We start from the raw sequence: 23013 nt of genomic DNA on the forward strand, positions 1-23013 counted from the left end.
ATTACTAAATAAAGGAAACAACCCCATCTAAACTGCGGCCTCTCCCGTTGCGGAGCACAGGCTCCGGACGCGCAGGCCCAGCGGCCATGGCTCACAGGCCCAGCCGCTCTGCGGCACGTGGGATCCTCCCGCACTGGGGCACGAACCTGTGTCCCCTGCATCGGCAGGCGGACTCCCAACCACTGCGCCACCAATAAGCCCAGTACACACTTTTTTAAAAGGTGCTTAAAGATCCTGGATATTATCTTCAAGCTGGCATACCAGGAAGCATAGTTACTGTTGAAATAAAGTTTGTCAGAATGCTGATTTAATGTAGTTGAAAAGAAATTTACGTTTTTCATAATCATAAACATTTTTAGAAATAATGTTAACTTATTTGATAAGTAAGCCTGTGTAAGTTTAGGAAAAACACACCCAAGTAAAATAAAATGCATACTTAACACTGACAAAACAGAGAAAAGACTTAATTACCAAAATTTTATATCAATTATGTAATCTTGGGTTCTTAAATCGTTTCTGGATCAATTTCTGCAAGAAGATGTTTTAGTAAAGTCTAGAACATTTAAAGTATTAATGTAACCAAGCAAGGGCTTGTATGCCCATGCCACAGGAAGCCGAACTCTGACAGTGGGAGTTTGCAGCAAAGTAAGGGTTTATTTGCAGGGCACCAAGCAAGGGAGTGGGATACAAGTCTCAGATTCACTCCATCTTGGTCTCTGAGTTGGAGATGTTTTGAAGGGGAAGATCAAAGAAACTGGAATTAATCATTGTCTTGTGATATTTCTGTGACATTTCTTAAGCATGATTTCATGAGTCAAGATGTCTCTGGTTTAGGAGTCTCTGGCCATGTGGTCCACGGCTCAGGGGTCTGTGAGCTCATCTTGCCCTGGAGAAACAGCCTGAGTTTTTAAGGTAATGATGATATCTATAACAACAGCAATTTTAGTCACCTGACTCTGGTTGGTTAGTGTTCAGTTAGCATAGGATTGAGGTCAGAGGGCACAAGAAAGGGAAAAAAGTTTTGAATAGAGAGATTAATCATTAACTCGGTAAGGAAACTGTTTTAGCGGGGCTCAGTTTCATCAGATATTCAATTTTCTTATTTTCTGGAAATTTAAGACTATTCAATTTCTGTATGTGCTTATTCTCTCTATGAGCTCATCAGAACAGTGCTCCTTTAATTTATATCTTCCAGATACAGGAAAAGATATCATAGACACAAGATCTTTCTGAATTACAGAATATTTTGGAATATTTTTTGTCTTTATATTCCAATAAATATTCATACTTTATTCCTCTTATTGGGCAGAAAATATGCTTATATTTTATTATTTAACCATGATCTTTCTACATTTATTGTTATTATGAAACTAGTTTTATTAATTCATGAAATTTGGTATCAAGAAAGGGGTAGAGCATACCACCCCTCAAAAAGACATGTACTCAAGCTACAAGATTTAGAGAAACAGTCTTGTTAGAAATAGGCTTAATAGGTTTTTTTAGCCCATGTTCTAGGCTTAATTCACCTCTAATCCTTCTCGTGTTAAGAGTTTCTTCTCATACCTTCCCTTCTGTATTTAACCAGGCCGAGCAAAACATCCATATTAGCTAAACTGAAATTTTAAGTAGGAAATACAGAAAACATTAGAATGAGATAAAGCAGGCAATGATCTTAGTAATGGTGGTAGGACAAAGAAGAGGAGTCTTGAGAAATCGCCTCTCCCGTACCTGATTGCCTAAGTATAATATATATGTGGTATTTATTCATGCTAATGTATAATTTTACATTTTATTATAATTTAAATTTATGGTAATTCTACGTTTAAAATGGTTCAATGGATGGGTTCAATGACAGAGATGTAGGCTTCAGGCCTTAAAGCCTCTCTTTTTTTTTTTTCTTAGAGAATGGACTTGAGGATATGGGGAGGGGGAAGGGTAAGCTGTGACAAAGTGAGAGAGTGGCATGGACATATATACACTACCAAACGTAAAATCAATAGCTAGTGGGAAGCAGCCACATAGCACAGGGAGATCAGCTCGGGGCTTTGTGACCACCTAGAGGGGTGGGATAGGGAGGGTGGGAGGGAGGGAGACGCAGGAGGGAAGAGATATGGGAACATATGTATAACTGATTTATTTTGTTGTAAGGCTGAGGCTGACACACCATTGTAAAGCAATTATACTCCAATAAAGATGTTAAAAAAAAAGCCTCTATTTTACACACAATGCTTGCTAATGGAGCTTACTGTTTCTCTGCAGCTTCCAAGACTCTGTAGGGCTCTGGTTTCTTGAGAACCACAGCTGGAAGAAGAGCCCAGGCTAATGAGCGATTTTTAAAAGGCACTTTTTTTTCAGATGCCCTCAACAGACTTGAAGTAAAACCATCTCTCAAATGTATCTTGGCTAAAGAATCCCAAACTTCTATATCATTAAAAGAGCTGTGGTACCCGAGCAAGGATGCAAACACAAGGGTGTGAGGCTTCATGATTATTTTTTTAAACCCCACTTTTGAAAAAAATAAATTTGTCAATTGCCCACCTCCTTAACTGTGAGGGTCCCATGAGCTTCTACACGCAAAGGGCTTACAACACTGCCCCGCACATAGGCCAGGAGCATTGCTTTGCTCCCAACTCATCCCCGGCGACACAGTTCAGGTGGCTGCTGCCCCCTGGCGGCCAGGCCCGACTTCCGCCTCCCGCACCTAGAGCCGTTGCGGCGTCCACGTGGTGTCCGCTACGTCACGTCCGGCCCTTGATATTCGTGGTTGTGGGTCACGCGCGATGAAGTGCGTGTTTGTTACTGTAGGGACCACCAGCTTTGACGACCTTATTGCATGTGTGTCGGCGCCCGACAGTTTGCAAGTGAGTGGGGAAGGCGAGCGGGAGGCAAGCGGGAGGCAGGCGAGCGGCGGCTGGGCTCCCCGCGCTGAGCTTGCCGCTCGCCGCCACCAGCCTGACCGCTAACCTCGGTAACCTTGCCTGACGGTTGCACTCGGGAAGAATCCCTGGCAGCTCAATCTCTGGTGCCGCCGCCCATCAGCCGGCTCCTCCCCGCGCCTGACTGGGCCTTCCTCCAGCTCCCCCGGTGCTTGGGGTCCTCCGCCTCCTCTTCCCGTTTCCTATAGCCTTGCCGGGCCGCTCCTCCCCGTCCTTTTTCCGGTTCCTCCTTTCTCCCGGATTTTCTCCGCGGATTCTCCGCCTCCGCCTTTCTTCCGGCTTAGCCTCTCCTTCCAGCGGCTCCGCCTCTCCGAGCCGGGGTTCCGGCCCGCCTCCCGGGCCCGTGCCTGTGCCCGCCTCGCTGGCCCCTTGGGGCCGCGCGGTCGACGCGCTCCGTCGGGCTCTGCCCTGCCCGACCCGGCCGGTCCGCTCGGCGCCCTGCCCCGCCGCGCTCGGGCCGAGGCCGCCGTGCCTTACTTCCGGCTCAGGCACCCTCGCGGCCGGCGTCCACGCGCGGCGGGGCGTCCCCCGAGCGCGCCCTCTCCTTAGGGCTCGTGGTTCGCGCAGTCCCAGCCGTGTGCTACGACGACGCTGTTCCTTGCTCTCCCTCCCTAGTTTGCGACGCCTTTTTCAGAGTCTTTGCGTTGGTCTCCACGTTCTTGCTGGGCCATTTCTGTCACGACGGGATGAGCTGGGGCGTTTAGGTCCCTTAGGGCTAGTGAGGTGCCAAGTCGGGGCCCGGGACGGGGGGAAAAGGAGCCATTTGAAAAACTAACGGGCTCCAGTTCGACTATTTATTGGGCAGCTCGTGCTCCGATTGGGTGGTTTGTTGTCGATATTACTGTTTTTACAGTAGCCTGTTTAAAAGGCCCGCTTTTTCTTTTTTCCCGTTTCAGATAATCCAGAGCCTCGGTTACAACCGACTTGTCCTACAAATAGGTAGAGGAAAGGTGGTACCTGAACCATTCAGTACGGAGTCATTTATTCTGGATGTTTACAGATACAAGGATTCATTGAAAGAAGACCTTCAGAAAGCAGATCTTGTTATTAGTCACTCCGGTAAAGTGCCGTAGAACTGTCCGGTTTGGTTTTTGATAGACAACAAATAAGAACAGAAACTCGAACCTTTCTGATGTAAAGTAAAATCACTAGGGTAACTCACCGGTAGCCATTTTGAATAAAATACTGATTGCAATATAGCAGTCGGGAACATTATTGGAGAGAATTTATAATTCTGGGTGATAGAAAAATGGGAAATCAATCACTGAAGGCCAGCTTTACAGTTTACAGAACTGTAAACTTTAGGGTTTACAGAAACCCTAAACACAAGCAAAATAAGTTATCCAATGACATGTGTCAAGAGTTGTCAGTGGGAATTAGTATCTGGGCTTAGGTCTGCAGGAACGTTCAGCCATCTGATTGGTCGGATTGGTCATTGAGAATTTGGCTTTGGAAGATTTTTTACATTTCTATTAAAAGGTTAAGTAATTTGTCCAGTCAGTAAGCGGCAGGCAGATAACAGTCTGGTGCTGGTATCGTCTACCCAAAAAGGATTTGTCTGCTCACTTAGCAGTCCCCTCGCTCCCATTTAAATTATCTAAATGAGTTTAGAGTTAAAAGTTGAATTGACCCAAATATTGTATATATGCATGTTTGTGGAGATTTATCCTTGACTCTTTTGACAAGCAGACTCATAAGGAGTGGTCAAAGTTTTCCTTTATTGGTGCTTGTCACTACTGAAGGCTTGCTTTTTTACTTGTGTTTGAATAGAAGTGCAGTATGGCTTCATGTACAGTATGTTGAACCTGAATCTTATTTGGATTCAAGGCCCATGCCCAGGGCATACTACTAGAGGGCAAGTTGCAAAGCACTGATATTGTTGGCAGTGATAAAGAATGTGTTTTTCAAGTCAGGTTTGTAACACTAGAGACCACTCATAACTGTTTTTTGTCATTTTGGATGTATAATTAAAAGGCTTGATTTGTAGTGTTGCCAACTAAATTTTTCATCTTTTGAGTTCTAGTTATAAGGCCTGGTGAATCACTAACTTTTTTTTAAACTGTGTTAACAAATTTGGTATATTTTTGTAGGTGCAGGAAGCTGTTTGGAGACTCTGGAAGAAAGAAAGCCACTCATAGTGGTTATAAATGAAAAGTTGATGAACAATCATCAGCTGGAATTGGCAAAGCAGCTACACAAAGACGGGCATCTCTTTTACTGTACCTGCAGGTATACTAGAGACTGATTATTTGACCTCTTAATTCCTTCCTAGCTATTCTTACCCACCTGCCTAACCTGCCTGTATCTTTGATCTCTTACCTTCTCCCACTTAGCAAACATTTTGATTTTCTCACCTGTAAAACCTGATCATTTGTCTTCTACTTTGTGATATCTGTGTTGTATTTCTTTCAGTGTCTATGCTTATTTCATTGCATGTGAATATCTGAATGTGTGTGTGTGCACGTATCTGTGTGTATTCATCTGGGTGTGCAGGTCTCTGAGAATATAAACTTTTGTGTTCATTATTTTTCATTATTTAAGGAAGGCATTTGCTTATTTTTAATTAAGGTTTTGCCTTCAGTAAATCCACTGGAATCCCTAAATTAAATTTACTCATTCATTCATTCAACTATATCTAATACATGGCAGGCATTGTTTTTGGTGCTGTGGATAACAGTGCTAAACATGACATAAAGTCCCTGCTTTCATGGTGCTTATGTTCTAGTGGTGGGAGATAGACAGTAAACAGTTCATAAATAAGCAGTCGAGATAATTTCATATGGTGAAATGTGTTATGAAGAAAATAGGGCAGGGTGATGTGATAGCTGGGGTGAAGACTAATTAGAATGGTCGGGGAAGGCATAACTGGGTATATGACATTTGAGCTGAGACCTGAATAACCAGGAAGAGCCACTCATGTGAAGCTGTAGAGGCAGAAGGAACAGCAGCAATTGCAAAGGCCCTAAGTTGGGAATGAGCTTGGAGTTTGGTGTGTTTGAGGAACAGAGGGTTAGTGTGGCAGGAGTACAGTAAGCAAGGGAGAGAATGTAGTATGAAGATGAAGCTGGGTGGGGATAGTTCACAGAAGAGTTCTGATTTTATTCTGTGTTTAATAAGAAGCCATGGGAGTATTTTAAGCAGAGGAATTGCTTTATGGTAAGGAGTATTATTTTCTAGAAGTATATTAGAATTCAGCAAGAACTGATCAACATCACAATAGAAGGATGAAGAAAATTGCTGGTTTTCTATTAATTTTTCTTCAGACACTAGAAGCTTGCCAAAGGGTCAGGTCAGTAATTCCCAATTGTTGGACTTTAAAAGCTATCCTAATTTGATGTTTTAAAAAGAAAAGACCTCATAGAAGTATTACAAAATGCATATTTCTTATGTTATAATAAATTGAAATTAATTTGAAAATAAACCTTAGAAAAAACTGGTTAGAACATAAGCTTTTCTTTTAATATTACTGCTTCTGTGTCTTAGGCACTCAGTAAATACTTGTTTATTCATTATTTATTGGGCACATACTGTGTGCCAGGCATTATTCTAGGTACTTGGCATCATCAGTGAACAAAAACAGACAAAGTTTCCTATTCTCATTGAGAGGAGACAGATTCATTGATTGTTCCAGGAGCAATGGTTGGTGTCCTAATCCCCATAATGATGGAGGAGAGGGAATGTCAGGGTGGCTTTGTAATATAGAAGCGATTCTTAAAATATTGTGAGTCAGGGGAGAAGCTAGATAATCAGAATTATGTGGGCTTCAGATAATGGGCATATCTGTCCTTAGGTAGTTGAGATTGTTAGGGGTTAATACCATTTTTGAAGAGGAATCAATGTTCATCTTCCTTGGTTTATGCAAGTCAATTTTTCCAGACACTTTTGATGAGTATTTTCATTCTAAACATTAAATCAGCTTCGATTTTTATGTTAGTACATTAAAAAGGGGAAAACATTGATTTCATAGACACATCCTGACTCTCAGGCTGAAAAAGGAGCTGTACAAATCTCCAATTTATTTATTTTTTTTCAGTTTTAGAATTCTTTTTTTCTTGTATTAGTTTCAAGAAAGTTGCACACGTGGATGCCATAAGGAGAATCAATAATTAGTTGTATTTTTATTTTAGGTATATCATTTATTTGCCCCAAATGTAGGCTGGATGATTGTCTGTTCTAATTTAAGTGGCTGGTTTAATTAAATTTCTGAAGTAATAGTTTTATGTTGTGGGTCTGAACCTTATTTCCAACGTGCATAGCGATTGTATGTTGCTTAGTTATATATGGATTTATGGTAGTAAATTACTAGCAAAAATTATTTCACAATCTTCATGCATGGTCTAGTAGTCTCCCCAGCTTATTGTTCTTGTCTTGCAGCTGTTACTTTTGGTTTCATTTATTCTGTTTTCATAAATTGAGTTTGCTTCAAGTTATATCTGCCCAGTCATGAGAAGTGTTCCAAAGCCATGTGACCACATCTTTCATGAAATAACATTTCTGAAATATTTCAGTTGATGTAAAAGATAAAATGTTGAATTGCTATTGACATGTAATGCGCTTTGTATTATTTTATTATTATTGTGTATACCTATAATATTAAAATACATTGAAATTCACATATACAGGTTGAGAACCATCACAATATTCTTGGAAGTTAGATTCAGTCATCAAGTGGGCAGCATTGAATTATGGAATTTTCTCCCATATTACCTAATATTTTTCTTCTTTTGTTTTAGCATGCTTCCTGGGCTGTTACAGTCAATGGACTTTTCAACACTGAAATGTTTTCCTCCTGGCCAGCCAGAAAAATTTTCTGCATTTTTGGATAAAGTTGTTGGATTACAAAAATAAACACTAAACACTCAAACTAAACACTAAACTCTCAAACCTTTAAAAACACCCCTCAAATTCAACTTATGGAATGTGGTTAAATCAAATTAAATATAGAGTATATATTTGTAGAATAATATAAATTAATAAGTCTCCTACATCTGTAGAATGTATAGAAAATTTTATGGTGTGAATGTTAGCATTTGGGTCCAGATTCTAATTGCAGTTTCACAAATTTATTAGATTTTTCCCTATTCTTCATGTTTTAGTAAAAGAAATATGTAGTGAGCATTCACACGTTTTATTCTAGAATCCCAAATGGATTTGGAATCATGAAAAAAATGAATTAAATATGAAAACTTTGACAAAAACCTCAAATGTAGTTAATTTGATATTAGAGTAAAAAATGAAACAGTAACAAACTTGTAAAAAAAATTTGAGTCAGAATCTTTAGCTTCATAATCCAAGAAACCAAATTAAAAAAAAAAAAATGATGGATTGTGTTCTGTGAAATAAAAAGCTCAATAATTACCTTAAAAAGATTAACTATCAATTCAGTTGATCTGTTGTACTTCGAGAAACTACTGTTATCGTGAAGAATAGAGTGGAGTGGATGTGTTCACTGTTTTCCTGTAAAATATGAATAGAAAGTGACAAAAATAAACTTGTCCAATGTCAAAGCTTTACTGGTTTGAGAAGAGTAAATCAAAAAGCACTTGTGCCAATAGGACTTGCTGTTATTTTTTAAGGACCCCCCCCCCCACAGTGGTGTGGAAACATTTACTGTAGCATCATAGAGGAGTTTATGCCCTTATAAAGTTAGTTTTACAAATGAATAAATGATCTGATGTGTGTAATGGCCTAAATATATGGTTTTAAAATTCACATAACTCAAAATAGATACTTTATGAAATTCTGATTATGGTGAGTGGTTTCAAGATCTATAAAATAAACTAGATTATCCATAAGTATTGATAGTTTTCTGGTAGAAAGTTTAGATATAATTCATCCATAAAAATAGAGCATTCACTATAAAGATTCATTTTTGATTGCATTATCCCAAAATGTTGAATATTCTAAACATTTTACTTGGGATGCATTATATAATGTTTCTGTAGATTTATTTTCCTGATTGTGTTTTACTTAGGCTAATATTAAAATAAATTCTTACTAATGGTAGAAGGTGGTGGCTGAGAAGTACTCCGGGTAGCAGGAGGATACCAACTTGGATTAAATTTTGCTGAGAATAACCTAAAAAGTGAGTAATATACACAGTTGAGAATTCATAGCACCATAATCATAATTGTATATTAATGTTAACCTAATGCTGTAGGAAAGGCCCTATTCAAATCCATAGAGAGAATTTCACTTTTCTGGCCTCTCTTTTAAATATGTTTCTCTAGTTTGAGAAAAAATGTGGCTTAAAATTTATGTTGATCACTCAGTCTTTAATTATCTTATGTCATGAAGGATTAACCATAGAGAATCAGAAACAAATGAAAGGGTCTACTCAAACATTAGACAACTAAAGAGCAGCATAGGGCCCCAAATCCTCTGCTTCTTTCCCACAAGAGCACATAACCCAGATTCCATTATTTCATTTAGCAGAGGCTTAAGCCAGTGGTGTCAGTTGTGTGTAGTGACATCTCTTGACTGTACCTTTGTAAAATTTTATATCACTTGTGGGGTTTAAAAATCAAAGGATATCTTAGAACCATTTTGATTTGGCAGGAATCCTCAAGATCATGTAGTCCAATCCCTTCATTTCACAGATGAGGAAGAAGGCCAGAGGTTACAACTTGTCTAAAATAACAGCCTTTGGCAGAGCTGCCACTAGAAGCAACTTCTTGACTCGCAGTCCTGTGCTCTTTCTACCATACCATAATATATGTTGTAAGCTTTTTGTTTCTTTATATTTGTTTGCCTAGTATTTATTTTAGTTACTTTAATCCCTTCCAAGGGAGATTTTCTTCATTTCCAGAAGTTTAATTATTTTAGAAGGAATTTCACAGTTCACTAAATTGGGTTTTCCTTTGGTGTATTGCAACCTTAGCTGGGACTTAGAAACCGGTGATTCCTGAGTTTTTGGAATCTAGCAAAATGCCACGGTATAGCATTGATACTAGATTGAACAAATAAAGACTTTAAGACAAAGAATTGTAGATTTTGGGAATTGGTAGAGAATTTTAAAAATACCTAGTGCAAACCATTCATTTTACAGAAGAGGAAAGAGGCTAGGATAAATTAATTGCCCAATTAGAAGGGTATTTCTAATTGGTCCTTAAGAAAAAATTCATGGTAATCAAAATTCTATTTGAAATATTTACCCAATAAAATTTGTTTAGTTTCATTACCTGACAGGGCTTCAGATGTTTGAAATCAGTGTATAAGTGCAATGCAGTTTATGTAGCAGTTTTCTGTTGAGAGGTATTTAGATATCCAGGGATGAGGAAGTGAAAGAGAAAGTTTAGTAGTTTGAGAAATTCACATCATTGGTATGTGCAAAGGTGGACAGGTAATAGAAAGTTGATTGATGTTGGAGTAGGTGAAAAGTGATGTGAAGTTATAGTATGCTTGGGAAGTAAGGATTTTAGATGACTACATGCTTATAATTTGGAAGGAAAGAGTAGGATTTGGTGTTAGGTAAGATAGTACAACTGATGAACTTGATGCACAGTTCTGTAACATTGAAAAATAGTCATCTCAAAAAGTATTATCAAGTGATGCTAGACACCAAGAACCTGTATTAGAGCACTGCTTTGTATGCTTTTAAAGGCAAATCATGTGGACACAAAGGGCAATATAAAAATGTATACCACTTTGATAATTTGAGGAAATTTTCCAAGACTAAGGATGTCAGGAATGACTAACAGTAATATAGATATTTTTCTTGGTTCTTTATTATAGTATAAGCACTTAATCCCTGTGATTTATTAAAAATTGGAAATTATCAGAGATGACCAAAAATCTTCATGTAGTCTGAGAAATGGGATGTATGGCCAGATTACTTGAAATTGTATTTTTGGGAAAGATTTGGACACGGTGGTCCTGATAGCTGTGTGGTAATCAATTTTCTGCTGAACAATTAGTACCGTATTTTTATGGGGGAGTGGGGAATGAAAAATTACAGTAACAGTTAACATCCTTGCCTGCTTAGTGTGTATCATGTACTGTTTGAAATATTTTACACAAATGAACTCATTTAATCTTTACAGTATAACTCTATGAAATAGTTACTGTTGTTGCATTTTGCAGATGAGGAAACTGAGTTCAGAGCATAATGTGAAAAAGGAGTTCACACTGGGCTTCCCTGGTGGCGCAGTGGTTGAGAGTCCACCTGCCGATGCAGGGGACAAGGGTTCATGTCCCGGTCCGGGAAGATCCCACATGCCACCGAGCGGCTGGGCCCGTGAGCTATGGCCGCTGAGCCTGTGCGTCCGGAGCCTGTGCTTCGCAACGGGAGAGGCCACAACAGTGAGAGGCCTGCGTACCCGGGGCGGGGGGGAAAGGAGTTACGCTACTGAAGTATCCAAAAGATGGTCTGGGAATTGTAATTGGAACACTGAATTCCAGTATGTTTCCATCATTTATGGGGACAGGAGGACTGTATATTTGAAATCAGGGGACTATTCCAAAAAATTTAGATCGTATGGTAGCCATGGGTATGTAACCTATTTCAGTTTTTACATTGCTATTTAAAAGCATACTGATCACTACTCATAAAACTCCTGTGGAGAAACTCCCAGTCATTTACCTGTTTGCAACTTACTTACCAGCTCTTTTGTTTTCTCTGTAAATGTTTGTGTTTGGGGCTCTATTTTTGGTCCTCCTTGTATATTTTTTTCTTGGTATTTTCATCACTCCCAGGGTCTCTACTATTGACTCCCCTATCCATCCCCCAACTGTGATTTGAGCTTCTGCATGGTATTTCCAGTTGCTTATAGGTCATGTCACTCTGTTAATTCTCTTAAGCACCCTAAACTTGATATGCCCCAAACTAAAATCATATTTCTCCTTTTCATCCTTCTGAGATCCTTATCTCTGTTAATGGTGTCACCATTTAGTCAGTCTTCCAGGCTTTAATTCTTACAGCTCCAACCCTTTATATATGATTGGTCACCAGGTACTCTCAGCTTTACTTCCTAAATGGCTCAAGCCCATTTATTTGTTTTCTTAGTTTTTTTTTTAAACATAAGTGCATGATAAGAATCTACTTTTTACATCAGCAGGACTCAAGACATGATTCCTGCTCTGGAGGAACTCTTTAAGTATAGTTGAGGAGGAACTATACATTCATGTATCCTCTGCCTGAAAAACAGTTGGTTATCCGTAAATGATAAACGCACTTCTGTTACTTAGTATTCTTTTCTCATCTTGGTTAGGTATTGGGTCTAGGAAACATTGTCATGCACACATTCATTTCCTACTCTCTTTGACTTGACTTCAAAATATCTAGTATGTCTCTTGTTCAAGAGAAAGATGTGACCATCGCATTATATGGTGAAGTTTGTAGGATCAAGCATCTATAGGAATGGCATAGTAGTGCTGATCCTATGTAATGTTCTAATGGTATTTAAGGGTCTGTCAAAGAACGGTTACCTGTTGGGGATTTTCGGACAAACATGGTGTTAAAAATCAGAGGTTTATAAACAGCAGTAGCTATAGTGTTTTCCAGTAAAAGATTATATGGAGAAAGGTTTAGGATAACCACCAAATCACACTTAACTCCTTGTTAAATGGTTAATTCCTTACATGAATATTCTAGCACAGTCTTGTATAGTTCTTTGAATTCTTATGATTTTTGTTGGTGGCTAGATAAAAGGTGAGCAAAACAATCTAGCTTCAAACGGGAAAGTAAAATACATGTTTCTTGACATTGATATTGATTCTTAAAAAATATTTTGAGGGGTTTTTATACCATCATGTCTCATCTATTTTAGTATTTCACTTCTAGATCCTTATTGTCTTTATGAATTTTTACTGTATCCTGGCTGAAATTATCTATTATGATTGACACTCTGTCATGAATTTTCCTTTTTTTATGTCCTCCCTGTGTGCCCTGCGTTGGAAGTGCGGAGTCTTAACCACTGGACTGCCAGGGAATTCCAGTGTCATGATTTTATTTTGATGGCTACAGTCCTGCTCTCTGAGGCAGTAGTTCTTAAGCTTTTTTGGGGTCATGAAACCCTTCAAAATACTTAAAACTATTGCTTCTCTCTCTACTCACACATATACATATTTTGCTATGAATTTCAGGGAATTTACAGGTACCTTGAGGCCGCCCCAGGTTAAGAATCCCTAGACGGAGGCCAACTTCAGTAATTCCTTGGTCATTGTTCATTAATATTTGATGGTAACTGTTAGACTCCTTTATAATTAAACCCTCTGATTAAATACATTTAAGTTTAGTAATTTCCAGGTTTTATAATACAACACAAATTATAAATTTTTCTCTTCGTTTAAAACATGCCAAACAACACATTTTGACACTAACCTTAATACTTTAACTCAGTATCTATAACCCATAATGTCTTGTGTAGTACTGTTTCTAATTGATAAAAGGAACTAAATGAAAATTATTTTCGTTTGTAGTAATTATTTTAGGATGTATTACATTGGGCTATCTGGTAAAGCAATACAGTGTTGTAATTTACTCATTTACTGTTAAGTGTGCTTCTAAAGTATTTGCTGAACTGATAGTCACTGTTAGAATGATGTCTGTGAGAGGCCATATATTGCATCTTTGTTACTGTTCATTTCCCCTTTTGTCCAGAACATGGTGGTGGTTTTTCCACTACTGTATGAAGTGGGTGGATAATACACTCCCCAAATTTAGGAGTGAAAACCATTCCTAAATTTTCAGCCTAAGTAATTTTCTGGATTTCAGTTTTTCCATTTGTGAATTAGTAAAACTAGCTTTCCTCATAGGTGATTTCTAAGACATAAAAACAATTGTGTGGCATATTTGAAAATAAAAAATGTTGAAATAAGACATTTTCTCTTGGTTAGAGTTTTTGTTTTAAGAAGTAGGAATAGGCTTAGAGATATTTTCCTAGAATTCACAGTATATTGTCCTAAATGATACAGAAGGCAAAATCTTCATTGAATTTCATATTTAAATTCATATTCAGTCTCTAGTTGGGGTTGTAGTTAGAGAATTGAAGTTTACTTAGAGGTTTAAGTGCCCGAGTCTTTTCAGTGCATCAAAACAAAGAAAAGAATGTTCTGGTCTTTATTCTCCCTTTCTTCAATCCCCTGTCTGTCTATAGACAGATTGGACACTGCAAGTAGCTTAAAAAAAACAACAGAAAGCAACCTTCAGTATTTCTGTGTCAAGATGATATATTTTTAAAGAATACTGTTTTCCTTTTTTTCTAATCTGTATTAGAATGCTTCAGGTGGAAGTAGGGAAGAGAGGGAAATGAAAGCAAGTGGTTCTTGGTAATGTTTCTTCTGTTTTGCATATCTGAGCAAGGATAACTGCTCTGGGAAATCAGTTCTTTTTCTTTATTGTCTCCTTGAGGAGGTTGAATAGGGCCGTATTGGCCAAATTTTGTTTTGGGACCATTGTATTTCTTTTCCTCATTAACCTTGCTTTGCTAGTTCTGTTTAAATGTTCACCATGAAAGGAAGTGACAGGTTCTAGTTTCAGAGTGCTGTTAAAACATGTTTTAAAAAAAAGACAGTTTACCATTATATTTTTCAGTAATGAAAGACCTTAAAAAGGTTCTGTAGAGTTGCAGAGCAATTTCCCCCATTGCCCCCATGTTATTTGGTACTAAAAATAGTTAAATGATTTAGTATTATGTTTTTAAAAAAATACTAATTGCCTTTTCAGCAGGTTGTTACAAGTCCTTATATACATGTATCTATTGTTAATTTTTTCAGCTTTGTTGAGATATAATTGACATGTAACATTGTTTAACTTGTATATCATAATGATTTGATGTATGTATATAGTGAAAAATGGTTACCACAATAAGTTTAGTTAACATCCATCACCACATATAGTTACAAATTTTGTTACCTTTAAAAACGTAGGTCTGTTTATTTCGTTTGATAAGGTAAGATTTATCATTCATTTTTATGTGGGCCACAGCCTCACAGTTTGCCAGGATGATATGTTAATCCCCCTATAAGCTATTTTTATGGTTAATGTTGATCACAAATTTGATCATCTAAAGGGAGGGCAAATCTGTTACCCACCACTGAATCACAGAGAATCACAGTTCCTTAGACCGGAAAGAGAGCTTAGAGATCATACAGCCCATCTCCTTTATTTTACAGATAAGGAAACTGATGCAGAGATTAAAGTGGCATAACAAAGTTCATAATATTCTTTTCACGGTACCATATTGTCTCTTAGAAATTAAAATAACTCAGAAGCATCATTTTTATACATTTACAATTATACATTTGCAACTATACCATATACACACATTGTCACAGACAATGTATGCTGTTAAAAAAAAATTCCCGGCATATACCTCATATAATTGGTTGCGACATGAAGGAGTGTTATCTTAGAATTAAAACTATCAGTATTTATATGTTGTACTTCAAAGAATTTCCCTACTTCATCAGTGAAAGAAGAAATAGGCAATTCCGGTTAAAACAACAAATCCCATTTTCAAGTTGAATTACAGTATGGAAAGTAGTTGTAAAATTAAAGCACGTCAATTTTATGACAGGTCAAATGATAATTATTTTAAATTATTTTAATTTTCTTCCACTTGTTTTATTTTAATCTGTACCCACAGTACAGTGCTTAAAAGGTCTTTAAGGCAATTATTTTTCTTCCCATTATTTTCAAGAATTTAGGTGAAATTGTTCTGGTTCTTACCATATTTTTTTCTTTTTTTGACCAAAGAATAATTTCTTAGTGAACCACTTTATTTGGCAGGTAGCAGTTAATAGCAGTCAGTACTTAAACACTTATGTGCTACGCACTTGACATGCAGTATCTTATGTAATTATTCCAACAACCTTAGATTTAGACCACAGAAAAATTCCTGGAGTAACATCTCTCAAACTTTGAAAATTTTTTTTTTTTTAAACTTTGAAAATTTGAAAGCAGTAGCTGTAGCGCATTAAAAACCATTAGTAACTTGAATGCTAAAGTTACCTGTTTAACTTTGACTTGGCCTTTTCCTAAACCATTTTTCCCCTTACGGGAAAGACCAGGTCAAAGTTAAGCAGGTAACTTTAGCATTCCTTGACTCCTTCAATATTGCTAATGGACATATGAACCTCAAAGACAGGATTATGGTAGGTGGCCTTGAAACTCTCTTCTTAGGAATACTTAATAACTTGTGGAACACCTTGTTCTAGAGCACTGGTTCCCAAAGTGTGGTCCTGGGCTAGCAGCATCAGCATCTCCTGAGAACTTGTTAGAAATGCAAATTCTTGGGACCCACCCCAGACCTGGCTGAATCAGAATTTCTGGGCATGGGGTAATCCTTTTTCAAGCCCTTCACATAAGAACCAACCACTGTTCTAGAGGTTTGCAGGATTGGAGTAGTTTGCTGTGGAAAAATAGCCAGTTTGGATTTCAATGCAATAGATATTTCAAAGGACACTATTAAATACTATGAAATTGCTTTCTGTTATATACAGGATGAATTCTAGTATTGTCCCACAGGTCTTTTTTAAAAAGTCCTATTGTACTAATTTGGGGAACATGACTTGTACTTAACCATCTCTGAGGTCCTTGTTCATATCTTTTCTTCTTTAGTATGCAGTTCCTCTTTATAATAATTATACAAGAATCAGGAGACAATATATAGTTCTAGTCCTAGTACTATTGCCAATTGGATGTGAAAACTTGGGTAAGGCTTATAATTATTTGAAACCCGTTTCTTCATCTGTAAAATAAGAGGTCCCTTTTAGCTGTAACATTTTACTTATCATTTATTTTCCCAGTTTATTATGCCAGTCTGTTTCTTGCTCACTTTATTGAATTTTTAATTTTATTATTAATACATGTAAATATATAAAATTTTAACTAGTTCTACAAGGCTTATAACAAGAAACAGCAGTTCTATGTCCCATTCCTCCCCATCTCTAATCCTGCTTCCTGTAGGTAACCATATTACATTATTTTATATGTTTTATAAGTGATATTTTCGAACTTGTTTTTTAAATTTAAATATCATCTGTAGACTTCCTACTGTGGAAGAGAGGCTTTGTCTCCCTCCTCCCTTGCTTCCACAGTGGGAAGTCTACAGGTGATATTTAAATTTAAAAAACAAAAACAAATTTAGTTTATCAGTTATGGTGAGATCTGTTTTCAGTGTTGACATTATTATGATTCTTTGAGTACAGTATTCACATATGAGCCATGTAGTAAGTGTTGATTGATTACATTTCTATAAAACTGTTTACCTCATTTCTGTTTTTTCATTTGCTCAGTTTTCTATAGAACTATTCCCAAACTCCAACAGAGGTGGCCATCTTTCCTAGTATGTTTAAATATGCTAGGTTATCTATGACTTTTATTATTATTTATGTTTTACTATGTCTGTGCTGGAGTTCTCTTTTCTTTTACCTGAACTGGTTGTTCTCTATCTAGTCCTGCTTAAAAGTCTGTCCTCCTGGGATTTCCCCTTTATCCTTATCTTAAAAATTCCTTTTGCTTCTCTTGTGTTGAATCTTCTGTTTCCAGGATTCTATGTGCCCCACCCCTTTTTGTGGTTTAACTTCTTTGTTTTGGTTTCAGATATCCTCCACTAGCTTTCTGACAGTAAGGCGCATTTTTTTAAATCTTTCAAGTTTGAAAATGCCTTCTACTCTTCCATCTGATTGATAGCTTGGTGTATAGAGTTCAAGGTTGGAAATAATTTCCCCTCATATATTGAACTTCAGTGTTTTCTAGCTTCTAGTTCTTCTGATGAGAAGTTTATTGCTATTCATATGTGTGATCTTTTAAGACCTGTTTTTCCTCTCAGAAAGCTTTAGAATGTTGTTATATGCATTGCAGATCATCTTTTTTGCTTTCATTGTTCTGGCTACTTCATGGACCTTTTCAATCTAAATATAGACAGTCATATCCTGCAGTGCTAGAATTTTCCATACATCATCATCATTATTTCTTCCTCTCCGCTTTCTTCATCTCATTTTGAGACTCCTGTTAGTTAGATATTGGCTTTCCTGAATTGATCCTCTAATTTTCTTGTTTTTTCTCTCCAACCTTGTCTGTTTTGTGAGCTCCTCAACTGTAAATTCTGTTCCTTCTACTATTTTTGTTTTATTTATTTTTAAATTTAAATACAGCAAAATTAGCATTTTTCATGTACAGTTCTATAAATTTTGAAAAATGCATAATCGTGTAACCACCACTACAATCAAGATACAGAACTCTTCCACCACACCCATAAATCTGCTCCTGTCATCCCTTTGTAGTCAACCCTTTCCTACAATGCTAACTACTGGCAGCAACCAATCTGTTTTTCCTTCCTATGGTTTTGTCTTTTCCAGTATGTCATATAAATGCAGTCATACAGTATGTAGCCTTCTGAATCTCTCCTTTTGCTTAGCACAATGCATCTGCGATTCACACATGTTCTTGTATATATCCATAATTCATTATTTTTTATTGTTGAGGAGTATTCTGTTGTATGGATGTACCACAGTTTGTCCATTCACCAGTTGAAGGATGTTTGGATTGTTTCCAGTTTGGGAGGAATCATGATTATGAATAAAGCTGCTATAAATATTCATGTACAGGTTTTTGTGTGAACTTAAGTTTTCATTTCTCTTGAATATTTACCCAGAAGTGGGGTTGCTGTGTCATATGGCAACTCTTTTTTATTTTATAAGAATCTGCTAAACTATTTTTCCAGAGTGGCTGTACTATTTTATATTCCTACCAGCAACATACGAGAGTTTCAGTTGCTCTGCATCTTTGTCAACACTTGGTATTGTCATTAAAAAAAATTTATTTTAGTCATTCTAAGATGTATGTAGTAGTATCTCATTAAAGATATACAAGTGGCCAATAGGCACATGAAGAGATGCTGCTCAACATTATTAGCCATCAGGGGAATGCAAAACAAAACCACAGCAAGATACCACTTCATACCCACATAGGATGGCTGTAATCTAAGAGATGGATAGTAAGTGTTGATAGGATGTGAATCGGGAATCCTCATACACTACTGATGAGAATGAAAATAGTGCAGCTGCTGTGGAAAGTGGTGACAGTTCCTCAAATGGTTAAACATAGAGTTACCATATGATCCAGCAACTCCATTCCTGGGTATTACCCAAGAGAATAGAAATGTCCAAACGAAAACTTGGACACGAATGTTTATAACAGCCTTAGTCATGATAGTCAAAAAGTGAAAACAACCCAAATGTCTGTCAACTGATGAATGGATAAATAAAATCTGCCTTAACTATACAAAGGATTGAAATACTGATACATAGGTGCTCCTTGAAAACATCATGCTAAGTGAAAGAAGTCAGTTACACAGAACTGTATATTGTATTCCATTTATTTGAAGTGTGCGGAATAGGCAAATATGTAGAGACAGAAAGTAAATTGGTGGTTGCATGGAGTTGGTGGGGATAGGAGGATTGGAGGCTGATGGTTGTGGGATGTGGGGTTTCATTTTGGGGTAATGTAAAATTGTGATGGACATACAACTGTAAATATACTAAAAAACCATTGAAATTCACCTTTTAAGTGAGTGAATTGTATGGTATGTGAACTATGTTATAAAGCTATTAAAAGATCACCAGTTTTAAGTGTACAGTTCAGTAATTCTTAGTGATTATGCAAAGTTGTGCAAACGTCACCACAAAAGAGTTTTATAACATTTTTATCCATCAAAAAGATCCTTTGTGCCTGTTTGCATTTAGTACCTATTCCCATCTCAACCCTAGGCAACCACTATCCTGCTTGCTTTCTCTGTAGATTTGTTCTTTTGGTATATTTCATATAGATGGAATCATATCTTTTGGAATCATGCCCCTTTTGCATCTGGCTGCTTTTACTTAGGATCCAGTGTCTCCACGTCCTTGCTAACACTTGTTATTATCTGTACTATTTATCATAGCCACCCTAGTAGGTGTGTAGTGATGTCTCATTGTGGTTTTTTTTTGTTTTTTTTTTTTTGCGCGGTACGCGGGCCTCTCACTGTTGTGGCCTCTCCCGTTGCGGAGCACAGGCTCCGGACGCGCAGGCCCAGCGGCCATGGCTCACGGGCCCAGCCACTCCACGGCATGTGGGATCTTCCCAGATCGGGGCACGAACCCGTATACCCTGCATCGGCAGGCGGACGCTCAACCACTGCGCCACCAGGGAAGCCCTCATTGTGGTTTTAATTTGCATTTTCCTAATGACGTTAAACACCTTCTTACGTGCTTATTAGGCGCTCCTATATCTTTGGTGAAATGTGTAGTCAGATCTTTGCCCATTTTAAATTGTATTGTTCTTTTATTGTTGACTTTTGAGTTCTTTTATATATTTTTGATACAAAGTTTTTTTGTCAGACATGTATCTTCCAGTCTGTGGCTTGTGTTTTCACTCTCCTAATAGTGTCATTTGCGGAGCAAAAGTTCTGAATTTTGATAAAGTCCAATTAATCAATTTTTCTTTTATTATATCATATCTAAGTTCTCTTTTCCCAACTCAAGGTCTTGAAGATTTTCTCCTATGCTTTCGTCTAAAAGTTTTGAAGTTCTACATTTAGATCTTTGATCCATTTTGAGTTAATTATTGTAGAAGATGTGAGGTATAGGTTGAGGATCATTGTTCTTATTTTGCATATGGATGTCAGGTGTTCCAGCAGCATTTGATAAAAACACTGTATTTTCTCTACTGAGCTGCTTTTGCACCTTTGTCAAAAATCAATTGACTGAATTTGTATGGGTCTCTTTCTGTGTGTTTTCTTTGTGTGTTTACTTTCCCTTTCCTCTATCTCTCTTTGTCTTCCTGCCTCTAATTTTTCTTCTCTTTGTTTCCTGCTCTTTCACCTATTTTCTGATTCTCTCTCCCTCTCCCAGTTTTCCCTTCTTCTATTCCCTTTTTCAAAATGAAGTGTATGGGTTAATATTGATTGAAGCTTTATATACCATATTTTTAGTATAAATAGCAATAAATATGAAGAATTTATATTTTTCTCTACAAGTAAAAAATGCCAAAAATGAATTAACTTTTTCACTATAATTCAGTTTTTCTCAGTGAATTTATGGTCTTAAAGAAAGATGGTGATCCCTCTTCCCAAACCATGTTTCAGAACTTCTGCACCAGTGTTTTGGTTTCTTTGAAAAATAAATTAGTCAAGGTAATTTCAAATTGGCATGCTAAAGAAAGTCAAGATTTTATTTTTTCTACCATGCTTTTATTTCATTCCTAAATTGTAAAATTGATTATTGATGCTTTTCCTGTTGGAGGCAGTCATGATTACTACTGGAGCCACAGATACCAGAAAAACAATTCTGAAAGCAGCTTAATTTTGCAGCTTCTCCAAAGCCAGCTTTAGATCTATTTATTTCTTAAAACACTTAGAAAAAGTAAGAACGGAATTGGATTTTGGCATTTAAATAACACTTGACAGTGAAATCAAGTAATACAAGTGACCAGTGCTGTTTTTGAACCTTACAAAAAGTACAGTCGTATTTACTTTGGTTTTCTCAGAATTAAGAGCAGTTTTTCCAGAAAAGTGCCCTAAACATTGAAACATGCCTCTCATGTCCAACACCTCTAGTGTGGTGCCACAGCATTTTAAATGTAGCCTATTAGCAAGTTTGTGGGTAAGATATTTCTTCCATTAAGCTTCATTTTAAATTTTCATTGTTTGCATTTTCAGAGAAAGACACTTTTTGCAATTTCTCTTTCTGTAAATGTTGTACGGTAGTTTGGAGACATTAGTCAAGAATTGTATTAGTGTTTTCTAGCATAACTAATGGATTTAATTTCTGTGGTCCCAGCAGAGGGTTATTATTATTTAGGAGAAATAAATGAGATTACTTAAACATCATACCTGAAATATCCAGATAACTTGCTTTGGCCCTTTACTTTGCTTGAACTGTGACCTCTGCCCTTTTAGATCAAGGGAGTCCCCCTCTCCCTCCCATTTTCTTTGTTTCTTAAGATAGTCTTAACACAAACGCTTACTCAGTTAATTATGTTCTGATTTTTTTTTCCTCTCATCTACATGAAACTATGATGGGAGCAGGGAACTTGGGCAGAGACTGGTTGAAAATTCGGGCAGAGATCTTAAAGCAATGTAATGTGGGTTGGGCTGCATCATACACACCTGAGCCTTATTGCAGTCCCTTTGCAACCTCGTGCAGCAGTTGCCTTGAGTTAAGCTGCAGACTCGGCTTCCTTTTGGTCCCGAAGCTCAGCTGCTTGTGCATACTTCTCTCAACCTTGGGCTGGTTGGGTTAATCCCACCCTTCCCCAACAAGGTAACTCTGCAAGTTCCTTCTCGCTCCCACGTCTCCTTCTCAAGTCAAGTTCTCTATTCCTAGGAGCATCGGCTCTTCCTCTTCTTTTCACAGGGTCCCGACTTATCCTGGGCCAGCCCTTTGCTTCTCCTGCTCCTGAGAAGTGCCAAGATTGTGCAGCGCTGACTCCAACTGCCTTCTCGTGCCTAGACTTTGGGCTGCTTTCTGGATACCTGCATAAGCAAGCCCTGTTACTGCTACCCATTCCTACCTGCACCCTGCTTTTTCCTTCTTGCCACACCTGTGTTACTTTCTCCCCCTCCCCAACTCCACCCCCTGTGCACAATGCATAAAGGATGGAAAAAGTACTGCGGCCAGAAGTCTCTGAATGAGGCATCAATGGATGAATACTTAGGCAGCTTAGGGCTGTTTCGAAAGCTGACTGCCAAGGATGCCTCTTGCCTTTTTCGGGCTATTTCGGAGCAGGTAAAAGGAAAACAAATACATCTTCTCTATGCTGAGTTTTTGGAGTTTGAGATTTGGCACAGTTCTGTAGCTAGTCTCTGTAGCCCACCCAAACAGAACAACAGAAATTCCCTTTTCCCTATTTAAAACATCAGGGTCTCTCTACTTATTAGCTTGGTGCATGCCTTTGCTGATTAGTTCAAATATATTGCTGTGCCTTTGCTATCTTCTCTGTTTTCTAAATGCCACTTTGGAATGTAAGAGGTAAAGTAATGGGGTTAAAGAAAACTTTGAAATGTATCTTGATCCTTTATAAGCAGCACCTTCTTCCTCTAAATTTTATGCCTAAGGAAAAATTTATAGTAGTAGAAAGGGGGGGCATGACAGA

General features: G+C 37.6%; 1 protein-coding gene across 1 annotated transcript in view; it reads left to right on the top strand.

The window, feature by feature from the left end:
• The first annotated feature begins 2728 nt into the window (after positions 1-2728).
• Positions 2729-23013, top strand: part of ALG13 (ALG13 UDP-N-acetylglucosaminyltransferase subunit) — a 74651-nt gene continuing 54366 nt past the window's right edge. The window contains 6 exon segments of the mRNA XM_049704528.1: positions 2729-2861; positions 3833-3995; positions 5027-5165; positions 7670-7779; positions 22275-22503; positions 22505-22646. Of these exon segments, the coding sequence (XP_049560485.1) occupies positions 2781-2861; positions 3833-3995; positions 5027-5165; positions 7670-7779; positions 22275-22503; positions 22505-22646 (864 nt within the window). The 5' untranslated portion in view covers positions 2729-2780.

This window comes from Orcinus orca, chromosome X, assembly GCF_937001465.1.
Source record: "Orcinus orca chromosome X, mOrcOrc1.1, whole genome shotgun sequence".
Taxonomy (NCBI): Eukaryota; Metazoa; Chordata; class Mammalia; order Artiodactyla; family Delphinidae; genus Orcinus; species Orcinus orca.